This window comes from Bidens hawaiensis, unplaced genomic scaffold (assembly GCF_021521415.1).
Source record: "Bidens hawaiensis isolate Kalapana, Puna unplaced genomic scaffold, B.hawaiensis_p1.1 tig00003126_1, whole genome shotgun sequence".
Taxonomy (NCBI): Eukaryota; Viridiplantae; Streptophyta; class Magnoliopsida; order Asterales; family Asteraceae; genus Bidens; species Bidens hawaiensis.
Genome location: NW_027491168.1, coordinates 2779606 through 2796817, shown reverse-complemented (window position 1 = coordinate 2796817; position 17212 = coordinate 2779606). Strand labels below are relative to the sequence as shown.

The 17212-nt window shown below is 34.1% G+C and overlaps 1 protein-coding gene across 1 annotated transcript; it reads right to left on the bottom strand.

Annotated features, from left to right (window-relative positions):
• Positions 1-330: 330 nt before the first annotated feature.
• Positions 331-3438, bottom strand: LOC143622391 (protein LONGIFOLIA 1-like). The gene is made up of 3 exons (XM_077093558.1): positions 1886-3438; positions 1544-1655; positions 331-1073 (listed from the first exon to the last, which is right to left on the bottom strand). Exons 1-3 carry the CDS (start codon positions 3386-3388, stop codon positions 331-333), a joined length of 2358 nt encoding a protein of 785 aa, XP_076949673.1. The 5' UTR covers positions 3389-3438.
• Between the last annotated feature and the right edge of the window lie 13774 nt (positions 3439-17212).

The following is a 17212-nucleotide window of genomic DNA, read 5'->3' as shown; positions in this document are numbered from 1 at the left end:
TTTTTAAGCTTTCTTCATGTCTTCATTTATTGCATTGTTGTTAAATATTATTATTTATAATTTTATATCGAAATTTTCTAACTTGATAAGTTCTGCTGAGCTACAGCTTTGTATATTACTGAAATGTAACATTAGATTTATGAACTTTTGCCCCATGGTGAATCAACATGACCTTAAATGCAAGGTTTCAAAAATCATCAAAATATAACATCAACCTATGAATTCATGTACATAAATGTCTTAACTTCCTTCACATGAGTATCATATACTCTTTTAAAACTTTTACATGCAAAACTGAAAACATGCAGAAATCAATCGATCGAATTCACACTACTTCGAAAACAACCGTCTGCAACGTCTTCCAGGCTTAATTCTTCTACCATCAACAGCCTCACCCAAAACAACTTCACTAACCAAATCTTTAAAGATTAATCTTTCAACATCCAATGTAATAACCGGTATTTCACAATCATAATCGGTCCAACTTTCTGCACGGTTCAACACTTCCTCCCACAAAACACTATTCAGTTCATCATCTTCCTCTTCTAAACTCGCATCTTCTTTCTTCTTGTTAACTTGCAACTCTTCTACCTCCAAACATAAATCCCTCAAAAGCCTTTGCGCGTTAAACGCCCTTTTTACAACTTTAAACGACTTTTGGATAGGTACTGATAAGCCTAACTTTCGTTCAAGAATCTCATTGACAGAATCAAAAACAAGCTTCCTATGAGTCTTTTCCCTTCTGACTTGTTTTGCTGAACTGCTGAATTTGGTTTGTTCTAGTACATAAAACAACTCGGGATTAATAGGGTGGCCCGAAGAATGGAACTGGAAAGTTGTGAGGTCCCTAAGTAGGAGCCCCGAAGCTAATAGAATCTCTGAAATATACATGCCATCGGGTTTTGTGTTTTCGCATATAGATGCAATGCGATCCGTGTCTGATTCATTGTGGCCCGAATTGAGCCTTGTGAGTTTTTGAACCAAATGCTCGATGTCTTGTAGCTTTTTGCGATTAACTTCAGATGTAATACCTGAAGATATTGTGTCGGGAATGACATCATCTGGATCATCATCTGTGAATTCAATACTAGTGTGAGTTTTATCAAATACCGATTCCGATAATACCAATACCCATACTGATGTTGTTCGGTCGGAATGATACCAAAAAAAAAAACTCTATTTTAAATACAACTCCGTTTACAACAAAATTTATACTAGAATGCCAAGAAAAAAAATTAAACAAGTTGCGTATTCAGTTTTCTAGAAAAAGTTAAACGAATGCAACTTATTAGAGAAAAATCAAATTGGATAATAAATGGGTTAAAGGAATATATTATTTAAAGTATAGTGGGTTGAAAATGAAACATTAAAAAAAGAAAAAACAATATTCACTCGGACGCATTTTACTATAAACAATAATATTATTAGCTTAAAGAGAAACGGGTCAAAAAGTCTTAACGGGTAATAGAAGTATTTGGCTTAAAAGAAAACGGGTCAACGTGTGTTACTCTTAAGGGGTCGAAAGAATGATAATATTATTTACCCTGCAGTGTCTTCAACTTATGTTTCACGGGTGAAGGCGACCCATCTGCATACATTCCATCATCAAGAACAGAAACTGGACTTGGATATTCTGGGTCAAGTAAAGTTGATTTCTAGAAGAAAGATAACAAAAAAGCTATTAGACATTTGAAATTTGATAAATGTAACTAAAGGTGTCAGTTTTGACCCGTTTACTTAAGTATGGCTTGATTTGGGCCACATTAGCAATTTTAAACTAATAAAATTAAGAAAGTGCTTGTGAGTCAACCCAACCCAACCCCTTTGACCCGAGCCCGTTTTGACCCATTACAGAGCCCGTTTTGCATCAGTTAATTGAACCTACCTCTTTTGTTGAGATAGGACTCTGCATATTATCAGTTTCTTCAGAAAATTCAGGAACATTGACCACTTCATGAGACTGTTGACTTTTTCTATAGCTCAACCCCTTTGACTCGCCTTTGATCTCCAGGTGTTGGCCATAGTTTGACTTTCTACCAGAAGAACTCGATTCTGAACACGGTTTGACTGATCGCTTTCTAACTTTAACAGAATCCACTGGCGGCGTTGGCGGCTGAGACCGCCTCTCTAACTCAGGCTTCTTCGGGCTGACCGTTCCGGACCTCTTTCCTGAAAATGTAGCATTTTCTTTGGTCAAACCCGGTGTTTTTCTTGTATATTTTCCCCCACCTTTGACTTCAGTTTGGTCAATCATATTCTCTTCACGCGTACTTCTAACAACATTGTTTCTAAAAATCTTTCGGTCACCAATAGAGAACTCGTTAACGGGCCTAGTCGATCTTTCAACAACCTTTGGGGGCCTTATAATAACAATAGACGATTCATAAGCCCTGAAACTGTTTGATCCCCCACGGTTTTGACAGTCTAAAAACCGTTCATTATGAACAGAAACGGGCCGGGTCCGTTCTTTCCGGGTTTCTATCAACTGCATGGCCTCTAATATCTGTTTAAGAGCTCTAAGATCCTTTCCAGATTCTGTAAATTCAAGATCCTTCAATCGTTTATCAACTTCACTATAAACAGACGGTAACGGGCTTTGTAGTTCAGTTGTTGATTTCATAGCCTGATAAACAGGCCCAACACCAGCCCGTTGCTTCCACGGTGCAGGCTCAATTGGAAACTTTGGTATGGGCTTCATATCACAATTATGCGTTTTGAGCGGCCCGAATCCATCAGTTGCATTTTGACGGGCCCGAAAGCCCAACTCCTGGTTGGCTGATAAAGATTTATGCGTTTTGATTGGCTCGAAAACGTCAGTTGCATTCTGATTGGCCTGAAAACCCGATTCCTTCTGATTGGCTGATGAAGAATTATGCGTTTTAATTGGCCCGAAAACGGCGGTTGCATGTTGACGGGCCCGAAATCCCGATTCCTTCAGGCCGGATAACAAAGAATCGGGCAAAGGTTCCAAGCCCATTAACTTGGCTACAACGCTAGGTGCCCGAGACTGACTCGGGCCTCGGCTCGCAAAGATGGCATCATCACCTTCCGGGCTTCTTAAACTTTGGGTTTCTGAAATCACTTTTCTTGAACGGTTTGTTTCCCGACCATCATAAGACAACCTGGGACAATCTTTAGGTACTGATAAAACCGACCCGTCTCTTAACTGATAAGATTTAGACCTTGAAAGTTCTCTAGGTTCATTATAGTCAACCACATATCTGTACATTGAATCTTTGACCACGTCTCGAAGGTCAACACTTTGACGAGACTGGCGCGTTGAAGAGTCCCGTGAAGGAGTTTTTGGAAACATAATTCGATCGGCTTCTGGATGACTTGTTTTGTTAATATTACAGTCCAAAGATGAGAACGAAGACGAACGAGACATTGATGAGAACGAGTCTCGTGATGATTCGGTTGATGCTCGGTTCTTGTCTGGTATAATGTTATATGAGTATTTTTCCTAAAACAGCAAAACCGGTTAGATTGTTAATATTCTACCGGATTATTGTAACAGTGTTTTTATAATCACATGTTCATATTTCATGCATTGGTAAATTATAAGAAATGGACAATGTGGACCAAAAATGTTCGCAGTCAGGGTGTGCATGAAACAAAAAAACAGCTGACCCATAACCGAACCCAACTCAAAACCCATTAGGTCTTATGTTTTTTGCTTGTACCGAAAACCAAAACAACCGAACCTGTATATGAACTATAATTTTTATTTTAAATGCTAAGTAGGTTATACAAGAATAAATAATGGTGTAGCTCAAAATATGAAGACCAACTGTTTAATACTCAATTAATCATTAATTAACAGAAACATTTTGACACGAAGTTTAATCATCATGGCCATGTAATTAACCAAAACCCAGCCCAATGCGAAAACCGAAAAACACGAAACAAAACGGTTTTCAAAAGACTTGGGTTTGAGCCCAAACAGACCCAGGCACATCCCTAATTTGCAGGTCAACCAAACCCGACCTGACAGGTTTGGACCGTAGTAAAAACAACACATTTCAAGCCAACTCACCTGTTTTGCTATGGTCACTTAACTATATATTGCTGAAAGTTTAAAAATGAAAAGTTAAAAGTATTAACAAATAGCATAACAATGAGTATTCAAACTTTTATTTAGTAATAAGTTTTTCCATACTTACCATAATGTATGAAGTAGTTGACTGGCGTTCAGGCGTTGAATAGTCAAAATGTTGACTAGCTACACAAGTCAGATAATGGTTAAGGTTGGTTACAAAGCCGGTGAAATGAGTAGAAAGTTATACTAGTAAAAAGTAAAAACATGAACTTTTTTAAACTATAGATAAAGCTTTTAGTAAAAAAGTTGTAGTAGTTATAATACATGAATGACAAGTTGAAATCCAGTAATACAAACAAATGAGTTAGTTACCTGGTGGGAGGGTTCCGGGCTTTTGTATATCATCTGCCAGTGAACGCAAAATCTTTGCAGCCATTTCAGACAAATACACATAAAATAATTCAAACCCTAATCAGAAAAATTGACAAGTGAGGGTATTGGTGAGAATTGATTCATGGAGAGTGATATGATAATTAAAGAAAACAATAAAAAATAATCCAAGGAAATGTGTGGGTTTGTTAATGGTTCCATGTGGGTCTGCTTTTGTCTGCATGAGCATGTGAAGTGTCAGATGGGTGTGAGTGTGAGAGAGGAAGGCAAGTCAAAACTCAAAAGACTTTGCTGCATTCATTCAATTCCATTGGGTCACAAGGGGACTTCACACTAATATTAAAAACAAGGGTAAATTTCCAAAATAAACCTGCTTTAAAAACAGATTTCAGTTTTATATCCTAAATTTTAGAATTCCAAAAATTTTAGCCTTTAGCTCATCTTTGACAATGTGTTAGGAAGTCTAGCGCATTTTTAACGACGTGTATTTTTATAACTTTTAACGATGTGTTAGGAAGTATCCAAATGTATGGTAAACGACGTGTTTGCATCTAAAACACATAGTGAAAGACGTGTTAGCCTTTTGTTTGTTTTTTTAATGTTATATTAATATAACTAATTCTACTTATATTTGAGTTTTTTTTATAACTTTTAATATATAAAGTTTTATATTATTTCGAATATACCAATAATACATTCTTATTTTTATCTACGGACCGACATAAAGTTACTTAAACCCGAGCTGTGCCAAATTAATATCGAAATGTTCAATAAATTTGACCTCACATAGTTTTAAATAAAATTTATGTCAATATATAGATAAAAATAAGCATGTATTATCGGTATATTTCAAATAATATAAAATTTTATATATTAAAAGTTATAAAAAAACCAAATATAACTAGAATTAGTTATACTACTATAACATTAAAAAAAAACAAAAGGCTAGCATGTCTTTGATTATGTGTTTTAGATGCTAACACGTTGTTGGCCATACGTTTGGATACCTAACTCATCTTTGACCATGTGTTATGAAGTCCAACGCATCTTTGATAATGTGTTTGCAAAACACGTCGTCAAAAATGTATTAGACTTCCTAACACATGATCAAAAATGAGTTAAAAGGGGACATTTTTAGAATTCTAAAGTTTATGAGACAAAAATAGAATCTCTTTCTAAAATAGGTTATTTTGAGAATTTTTCAAAGAAATAAAGCTATCATTTGGATTTACTATAAAAAAAAGCCATTTTTATTGTAAAGATAAAAGTTATGATTTTTTTAGTTTTTATCACTTAAGCTTTTTTTTGTTTTTTTAGTTTTAATTGTATTCTTAATTTAAGTAATAAATGCCATTAGACATTCACCAATTCTAAATGGTTCTTACAGCTTTTGTAACAATAGGGATGGCTGTCAAACCCAAAGCCGATGGGTAAACTCGAAACCCGACCTAATTAGGACGAACGAAATCCGTCCCATTAGGGTTTGGGACGGGTTTGAGATTCGTTTAAAAATTTTTTGTGGGTTTGGGACGGGTCTGGGATCTCTAAAATACCCGATTACCTGATAATATTTACCCGTTTACCTGATTATATACTGGACATAAATTTTTTATATATGCAATCATTCATGGTTTAACATACAATCATTCATGGCTTATCGCTTGGAGCTAATAATACTATCACAAAAGGTTGTGACTTGTGAGAAAGCAATTAAAGAGTTAGGTTATAATAGGAAGTATAGTTTTTGTAGGAAGGATAAGAAATAATCTTGGTCATTGATTTTGAACATGGAGGGTTGAGATTAGTTAAGGGGGAAATCAAGTGTGAACATAAGGGGAAGGGTATAAAAGGAATAACATATTTGTTTATTTTCTCTCTCCACATGCAAGACACATGCTAAATTCCCCCATCATTTTAAAACGTCCATAACTTTTTACGACGTTTTTATTGAAAAACAAGTTCACCATAATAACGGGTGTCTTTTTATCTTTAATATGAGTACCATGTTGTAATATAAAAATTAAAAAGTGGGTTTTTACAAATTGTGTTTACAAAATTGTATTATACAATAGTATTTTTCATTGTGTTTTTTTTTTCATTGTGTTTTTTACATTGTGTCATACAATTGTGTTTTTTATTGTGTTTTTATCATTGTGTATTTTTTTCCATTGTGTTTTTTACATTGTGTTTTTCATAGTGTTTTTCATTGTGTTTTTTCGGACTTTTCCGGCGAGGTGGTGGCGGTGGGTGACGGGTGTGGTGGCGGTGGGCGGTGGAGTGGCGGTGGATGTAGGAGATGAGTGAAGATGTAAGTGGGTTTTTGAAATTAATATAAGTGGGTTTTGATATAAAAGTTTTAAGACAAAAATACCCTCCTTCCTAACCTTCTTAGAAAAATTAAACTTCTTATTTGAACCTAACCCAGCAAGTAAATTAAAATGTTGTGAGATTTTGAAACTAAAATTGTGACATTTGTCAATTTCGGGTTATTTTATACTTGTATTCTTAATATAAACCCGACCCGTTTTGTATCCCGAACCTTTCGATATTATCAAAATGATGAATTGTATGTTAAAATTTTGTTTTATAGTTGTTGGATAAAAAAAACACCCTTTTCGGTTCTTAAAATTCCCCGAAAACGCTCAAAACGAACACCAGGGACTAAAACTACCAAAATGGAGACTTGAAGGACCCATTTGTAGTTTGTGCTTTCTTGGGTCTATAACCAACCCATTTTCATGAAACACCCTTTATGAAAGACCCATTCAACTTACCCTATATATACACACCCATCTTCTTCATTTGTGCTTGCTCATTTCTTCATTTCTCTCTCAAATTCTTGAATTCTAAGGTTGTTCTTCATAAGCTAATATTTCATTTTAACTAACTTCTCAATACTTAAAGCTTGATGTTACAACATATATATAATATACACACCTTTTTTACCTTCGGTCTTTCATTTCTTCGGTCTCGGCCGGTTGAAATGTCGGGCTAGTAAGACAAGGTTACATGGAGGACTTTGTAGTCCTTGTTTATATATTTAACAAATCTAACCATATAACTTGTTATACTTGATTAACTTCTACATATTTTAGTTTATTGTTCATATTTGTCAAGTTCCATGGTATTGGGTATGTGGTGACTAGCCTCGGTTTCATCCCGAGTTGAGAACCAAACCAAAAACCGAACTTTTGTTTAAAAGGATTATTGTTAACTTTTTGAATGTAAAACTTGAGTATTATTATTTATAAGTTATTTTACAAGTTCCATGGTAATTGGGTATGTGGTAACCATCCTCGGTTTTATTCCGAGTCAAGGACCGGACCAAAAACCGAACTTTTGTTTAAAAGCTTTATTGTTAACTTTTTGAATGTAAAACTTTAGTATTATTATTTATAAGTTATTTTACAAGTTCCATGGTAATTGGGTATGTGGTAGCCATCCTCGGTCTTATTCCGAGTCAAGGACCGAACCAAAAACCGAACTAAACCGAGTTCACTCGCTTAAGACACACAAGTGTGTTTTTAGCCACCAAAACTCATATTTTTCTTCAAGATTATATTTTAAATCAATTTTAGTTAACTTCTAAACACACTTGACATGTCGGTAACCAACTTGATCTTATAACAAGTTCGAACCGATAAGGTCGTATACTCGCTTAACGAACGTTAAGGTTCTTCACAATAGAACTACATACTTGGTTAAGTCTATTTTGATTTTATTGAGTTATCTCATAACATTTATTATTTTGGGAAGTTAACTGTGAACTTGGTCAATTATCAAGTCTCGAACCGACAAACCCGAACACTCGTTTAAACCTCGTTTTGGTATTCTTATAACCAAGGGTTTTGCAATATCGCATTTTAACCCACATTATTACTTAACATAGGTTGAGTAAAAAAAGAAAAAAAGCTAATGAATAGAATACCGAGACCCGGTTTCGAGTAAACTTATTTTAAAAAACTCGTTTCTTTAATTTCTCAAATATTTACATTTTAAATCCTAAACTTTATTTATTTACTTTATTTGTCATGTATTTTATTTTAAACCCTTCCAAGACTACCTACTAACACAAGACCCGCTTAATATAGGTCTTGCTCGTTAAACCGATCTCTCCGATTATTCACGACACTATCTTTCAGGTTACTTGTTAATGTGAGTATTTTTTCATCCCCCGTTTTCCATCTTTCGTTTTGGGGGTGGCATTGCATACTTATTCAAATTCAAATAATTTATACTTGAGTCTTAAACCACAACACGTATTGTATATGTTTACTTAAATAAATGCTCGATTTGGTGTTATATGCTTTACATGATTATGTGCAAATTTTTGAATGCTAAGGCGGGTAGCCTCTTGAATGCTAAGGCGGGTAGCCTCATCAAAGTATGATTATACGTTAATTCCGAGTATATATGGTATCCCCATATAGAAATGTGTCGTCAATGTATTCTTATTGACGATTTCATTATTGTCGTCAATGTATTCTTATTGACGGTTTTATTATCTAAATTGTTGCTATTATTTATTGTTTTCATATACTAGTTGTGGATTTCATACTATATAGTTATTGTCCAAAACTATGAAAATTGCTCACCAACCTTCGTGTTGACAAACTCTATTTTATGCAATGTTACAGGTTTGATGTTAGCTTGATTGGATTACTTGAAGAAACTTATTATCTTGGCTTTAGGATATTAGAAAATAAAAGAACAAGTTATTTGTTTATCTATCTCTTTGGCATTTTGTATGAACAATTGTTGTGTTATTTATGATGATATGGATTTAAATGAGTTGTTTAAATATTGTAACTTTATAGTGTCATTGTGCAATGAGCAATCATGTCGCGCCTCGACGTTTCCGCCTTCATTGGTCGGGGTGTGACAAAAATAATCTCAGTGTTGAATCCGTGAACGACACATTATCAGACTAGTTTTTAACTTTTTCATTTTATTCTTCTGTGCATATTGTTTATACTCAAAGTAATGGTTATATTTGTCAAAACCTGATAGAAACCGACGGGTTTTGGCCAAGTATACCCAATGTTTTTTTTCAAAACCCAATAGGAAACCCGAAACCCGATGGGTATCCCCGAAACCCGACGGGTAATTACCCGATAAAAACCCGATGAGTTTGGGACGGGTTTGGGACGGGCTATGATAATCGGGTATGGGTTTGGGAATACCTAAACCCGACCCATTGCCATCCCTATGTAACAAGGGTTATATCGTTGGAGGGTGATCCGATTTAGAATGATGATGTGAGTGTCGAACCAAATGCAATGGTTATATAAAATAAACTAGCTTTAGAGCCCGTGTCACACACGGGATGATCCAAATTATAAAGTAAAGCAAATAATTACATAATGTATATGAAAAAATGTATTACATTTATGCTTGTATCTATACTACGTGTACATAAATTAATTTTATTTATATCACAAAACGATTTTTTTATATGAACTTAATAAAAAAATGCGCATGCAGAAACTTACCCGAAAACGCTCTTTCTTTTAAAAATTTCATTCTCAATGTCATATATGTATAATTGAAAGAATTTTGGTTATTAGCCAATTTCTAAAATAAGACCTCTCATACATAGTAGTTCTAACCACTCAGCCTAAATACAGAATAAGTGTTACCTTATTGATATATTTATTATTTTACCACCCATTAAATTGTAACGACGGATGTTCTTCAAGAATTATGTATTTCTGAGCTGCACCATGAAAAATGTTTTGATACGTTTTCAGGGGGCTTCTCGACTTTGTCATAATGACAACATAAAAAGTAATATGTTAACCCATTCGATTTTGAGAATATTTTGCTTCATTTGAGCATAGTTTTGCATGGCATGTTTCTCATACAACGTTTTGATCACCATTGAAGGAAAAGTTAATGCTTACACAAATATTTCAAATTTGATAAAAGTTAGAAGCATTGATAGGTTTGGGGGTGGCATGTCAAAAGTGTTTGAAATCTTTTCTTAAATTTTAATAATCGAGGGAAAAATACTCAATTTGCCAAATCCTGAACCTTTTGATTATTTTCAAAAATGTCCTTGAAAATAATTTTGAAACCCCAATCATGTTTAAAATTCTAACGTTTATTCATTTGACATTTTCAAGCCAACACTTTAACCCGTAACAAATTTGATGATATATCTATTTGTATTTTCAAACTTGTAAAAATACTCAGATTTTCCATTTTTGACCCTTAACAAATTTTGATCTACGTGTAGTTAACTTGTATCAAACAATCTATTTATCAACTTTTGACCCATAAAAATCAAATTTAAGTTTTACAAAAACCAGAAACAATCTTTGATAAAAAAACTAGTAAATTACATATGATGAACTTTGTCATGTCTAAAAGTGATTGGTATATATATATATATATACTATCTTTACATTTTAACATATATATAGTTTACTAAATTAACCGAAAATTAAATGGATAGATTTAAAACGTATATTTATAATTGATAAATTTATATGACAATTTACAATAATAATAATATTAGTAGTAATAATAATAATAGATAAATTGATTGATTTTTAAAAAATGTATCGACTTTTAAATATATATTTATAATTTAATGATTAAAAAAATTACTTTGTAAAATGAAAGCATATTCGACTTTTGTTTTTCTTTACAATCTTCTATAATATACATATTACAATATGCTAATGATAGCATTTGAAATTATATTCTTTTCAATCTTTGACAGACATGATTTGTTGTTAATTTTTGGATTTCACCAAGTATTTTGAAATATATAGTAAAATAATATGTTAAAATTTATTTTTATAAAAATGTACAGAGATAATATAAATAGAGTATTAAAGGAAAGTAAATAATTAATGGTCTATTACATATATTAGAGTCAATTACGATATTTTTTGGAGGGAAAAGTATTGTAACCAAAAGATGACAAGTGTCCACAATTATTTTACTTTTAATAGCATTGTAGGTACTTTTAATAGCATTAAAGGAAAGTAAAGTATTGTAGGTACTTTTAATAGCATTTGAACCTTCTAAGAGCATTCTCATCTCATCCTCTATCCCTAAACCAAAAATTACACTAAAACTCACTACATTTTCTCTCTCTATTTCAATTAAATAATAGTTTTTATACTTTTTATCATTACCTTTTCTCTTTCCTTCACTCACAACCACTCTCAAAATATATTAAAAAATTATAGGGGATGAACAGTAACTTTTCAAATATACAGAAAAATCACTACTTTCTCTAAAATATAAAAACTCTTCACTCACAACACCCTGAATCACTCTGTAAATTATAAAAACACTTCTCACATAAAATGAGGGGTGGGATAAGAATGCTCTAACCACTTTAAATTTTAAAGTACAATATACTCATAAATTTTAATGCAACCATCTCAATACGTAAAAGATAGATCATTTTGTCATTTCACTAAATCAAGTGTTCAAGATTGTAAATCGAAAGAACATCTAGTAACCCTTAACAAGTGCTCGAAAGTTCAAACTGTAAGTCTGTAGGACTTTTTAAGTTAAAGATTCAAATGTAAACGGTTAGAAGCTTCGAAGATGTGAACCGCTAGTATATCTAAGTAATGTTGAGTTGATCTTATAGAGACTTGACAATTGACACTCCAATCAATATCAAAGATCAAAACTGTAAGCTTCCATGTCAACGGGAGAACATATGTACAATGCTACAGTTTTTCTAGGTGGCTTTTGTAGTTGTAATTGTTTTTCTAAGGTGGGAAGGGTGCTACTATACACTGAGTTCCACCAATCATGCAATACCATGTCATTTTTATCATTAATTACCCTAAAACCCCGTTAATCATTAACAACATTTATTTCAATTACCTTGAAACCATTTTAACAAAAATTAATTATAAAGATAATGGATGATTTGGCAAGTAAAGACTAAGGACCCACTTGCACATACACAACTCAACTTGAATCACTTCACTAGCCACGACCCTTATAGTAGGTGGGCGTTAATCCCTAAGAGGGTAGAGCATTCTCAACCCATTCTCTAAAAATATGTGAGGGAGATTTGTAAATTATATGATATGGTTATGAGTGGTTGTGAGTAGATGAGAGAGAAAATATTATACATGAAAGTTAAATTTGAGGTTTTACTATTCATACCGTATAATTTTTTTAATATTTTCTAAATGTGGTTGTGAGTAGAGGAGAGAGAAAATGTTATATGGGAAAGTTAAATTTGGGGTTTCATTGTTGATACTGTATAATTTTTTAATATTTTCTAAATGTGGTTGTGAGTAGAGGAAAGAGAAAGAATAATGATAACGGTATAAAAAGTATTATTTAATTAAACAGGAAAGTGAAAAGAATAGTGATTTTTAATGTAATTATATGATATATATATATATATACATATGATAGGGAATGGGTTGGGAATGCTCTTACCCGATCACCAATACCGTAGTACGCCCTGCCATCCTATTACCTTAACTTACTAAGGACTGTTTGGTAGACTATTAACAATCATTAAGAGACTATCTCTTAACGATTAAGAGATTATGAACTATTAAAAGGTAGCATATTAACCATCAAGTGTTTCAATAAACTAACGTGTTAGATTAAATTAAAGGTTTTAACATGTTTTTTAGCCTTTTTATTTTTTGTTTCACATAGGAAATCTTTTCATGTTTTTTTTTTGAAGTTGACGCTGTGTGGCAACGTGAATTTTATTTTTATTTATAAATTTTAATATAATTAAAGTTTTTAAAATTTTTAAAATTTAACTACATATATTGCAAATTCTGACCCCCACATCTTATCCTCCATTTCTTTCTTGAAGCACAAAAAAATAGGTGAGACTTGATTTAAAGATTTAGTGACCCGATTTGGGGAAAATATGCATCAGTGACCTAATTGGAACACTTTTGAAAGTTGGTTACTATTCTATGAGATTTTCCCCTTTTATTTCTTTGAAGACCGATGTAATCGGCATTTTGAAGCCAAACAGCCCCACTCCCTGCGTTTTGGTTGGGGTTTTTTTTGGTGATGACGTTGTATACAAAATGCTTGGCTAACACTCTTTTTAAGAAATATGACTGTCACAACGGTCATATTACGGTTTAAATATACATTTATATACTAGGTATTGGCCCCCATGTTACGGAAGTTTATTTAGGTCTTTGTTTTTAATCGTTTTGGTATTTTATTTTTTTAGTGACTTGTTTTGTTTCGTTTTGATTTAGTACAATTAGTTTGTAATGTTCATTATATTTTAATGTTTGATCTATTTCAATTGTAATGCGTAGTTTTGTAGGTTTTTAACAAACAAACATAAACGAACAAGAACAGCTCGTTTCAGCAAGTTTAAGCACGTTTCGGCACTTAATCAGCTTGTTTATCAGCAATTCAGCACGTCTCAGCGTGTTAAACAGCACGTTTCAACAGCTTCGGCACGTTAAGCAGCTCGTTTATCAGTAGTTCAGCGCGTTGAACAGCTCGTTTCAGCATGTTTTACACTGGTTTCAACAAGTTTTAGTACTAAAACAGGAGATTTCAGCACGTTTACAGCAGTTCAACACTTAAACAGCGCGTTTAAGTATGTTTAGTAGTAGATTTCAGTTTGTTTTACCAAATTCGGCACGTTTTGGCTTATTAAAACAGTAAAAATCAGCAACAACCCAGCTTGTAAAAATAGTGAACAACAGATAGTCAGTACGTTTTGGCCCGTTTATCAACAAATAAAATCAAACAGCCATTCTCTAAACAAACTCCAAGATATCACCACTCGAGGGAACAATGTTAATATGATATTCACATCAAACTTCCTAATTCCCCGATCCGGAAACACACCCGCCTTCGACATATCTTCTAAAACACTATTGCCTATTCCGATCTCTTAACTTTACTCAACTTATCTATAACCATTGCATATGTATAGCTCAAACGCCTCGTCTATACACCCGCCTATACATAACCCTCCAGTAATCACATTATACATCACCAAACTCGGTTCACACCCGTTCTCCGTCATCTTACCAAAAACCCTTTTTGCCTTGACCAACTTCCCGTCTTTACATAACCCACTAATCACATTCGTATAAACATACACACTTGGAATGATTTTCTACTCAAGCATTTTATCATACACCTTGATAACCAACTCTGTTTTCCGACGCTTCACCAAACATGTCACCAACAAATTAATGCAACCCAAATCCAGGAAACAGCTCCTTAACATTAACTCGTAACACAACACACACAGCTTCATCTAACAACCCTTTACTCTTATACCCATCAACCACCATTCCGTACATTTAACACCCAAATTTCACACTGAAACTCTCATTCTCATAAAACCCATCAATCAAATCGATAATAACCGAAACGGGCATCCGATTATTGATTATTTGGCCCAATCAACCCTTGGCAAGCCCCAACTAATTCGAATTACACTGCGTCATGGACAGAATCAAGAACGAATTAGGGTTTTGAGCAATACCCAGTTTGTGGATTGACTAATTGAAGAAGTGGAGAAGACAAATTGGGTATAAAGCTTGTGGGTTTTGTTGGATGACAGATTGGATGACGTCAGGGTTGAGGTTATTAAGAGGATTATGGGATCGATTAAGGAGGTGTTGGAAGAGACTTGAAAAATGTATGGATGCAATGGCATGAGAGGTTCTAACCCGTTTTTCTAATCTGGGTACCGAGACCCGTGGATAGTCGCTAATTTTTAAAGGGTGAATGAATGAGAAGGCAGTATTGTTAGTACATGAAATGTGACAAGTGCTGGGAGTTAAACCGATGAGTCGCTTTGTCTTTCTGTAAGATGCAAGTTAACGAATGGAAGAAAGATTAACGAATGAGAAGTGAATAAGATAAATGAAGCATGCATATAATGAATGAGCTTGTCAGTTTGTGTACGAATGAGTAAGGATGGAAGCAAGTAACGAATGGAAGGAGTCATGTCTAACGAATTTTGATTAAAGCATAACGCATGTGCATGTACGTATAAATAGTGAGACACTTAGTTAGAGGAAACAGTTAGGCAGTTACACACATACACGTTACAACCGATTTCCTTACAAGACACATATTGTAACGACACTCTGCCGAAATTGATAATAGAGCTTCAACGAGTTAATATTTGCATATCGTCTACGTGTTCGGTCGTTTTCATTCATCGATTAGCACCGAAACTAACTCCGTGCATTTTCGGTTTTGTAGTTCAATATCGAGTTCATCGATCCTCATCAGGAAAACAAGTATTCAGGAATGGGTCAATCTGGTGGCACGAGAGGGGGGGGGGGGGATCGACGTGAGGGCTTTAAATGTAGATAATTATATATATATATATATATTATTTACTATAAATAAACCTCTCAACCCCTATGTTTCTTAACACTTTCACCTCTCATCCTCTACAATAATTCTTCAAAAAAATATTTTTTCAATCACCAAAAAATATGAACCCATACAAAAATAACATGCTGGTGCCGATATGACAGGATGGTTCAAAGAAATAAACCTAGAATTGTATTAGGGTTAGATCTATATTTCCACCGGGTAAAGGTTAATGAATGAAATTAGAATAATATAAGTCGAGAATAGAGCTAGATCCAGGTTTGTTCCCTGCAAAATAAACCACCGTGAGCTAGTTACGGGAGGGACAAGATCGGGGGCTTACCGTAACCACCCTTTGACGTGAGAATAAGTAATATTTTCTCTTTTAGAGAGAGAGAGAGATAGAAAGTACTTAATTAAAGTGATTGATGTAATATGGGAGTTGTGAATGAGTACCTCATGATCATTAAGAAAGTATTTATAGCCGAGGGTGAGGGAATATGATTGGTGGATCTGTCATTATCTAGTAGATGTTTCCTTTCACTTGAATGAAAACGCGACTTAATTTGATAGGGGATGACAGCTAGCAATGTGCTAGGTTGTTAAGAAATGTTCAGCTGGCTTCTTCTGATTGGCTGTGTCATCACGTGCTCTCCATGAAGGAGGTATGTGTTACTATCAGGGAATATTTTGGAAAGCTTCTAGAAGGACATCGTTATAACTGTTTTCCTCTAAAGATATGAAGTCATTCTTCTTTTCTGTTCTTCTGCCTGCGGGTCTCTCCTACGGCTTATATGCTCTTTGTCTTGCGGACGACTTCTGCTATTTTCCGAAGAATGTTTGGACCTTTTATTTCTTGGCAGATGACTCCTGCGGGTACTATGGGTGACCTACGGGATCTTACTGGTTACTTGGGTCATTTTCTACCCTACCTCTATAAGTCTCCCAGTCCATTGTTTCTTCCGCGTAACATCTTGCGGTTGGGATTTTGGACTTACAATATTTCTTGAGGGTATGATTGTGTCGGGATGTTTTCTTGTGCATGTATTATCTTTATTATGATTTAATCGAAGGATTAGGATAAACATTTTAGGTTTGGATGTGACGAGTCTGCTCTAAATGTGTCAGGCATTTATTTCAAGGTGTTTGCAGATCTTTGACAGCTGCATAAAAACTATTCGATATCTTTTTCGCTTTTCAAGCCTGACGTGGTGATCGTCGATTAGACCATCGTTTTCGATCTCCTCTTCACTTCTTCCCATCGCAATAACTGCAGTGAGTATAAGTAGGAGGAAACCCTATACGCCTTTTTACACTTTCAACTCTTTCATCTCTTTCGAATCCTCCCTTCGTCGGAAATATTGTTTCTCTTTTCGGAACCCTAATTTTCTACCATCATAGCTCGTTGTAACAAATTCCTTTCTAACTTTCTGATGGCGGGAGGCAAGAAAAAGAACT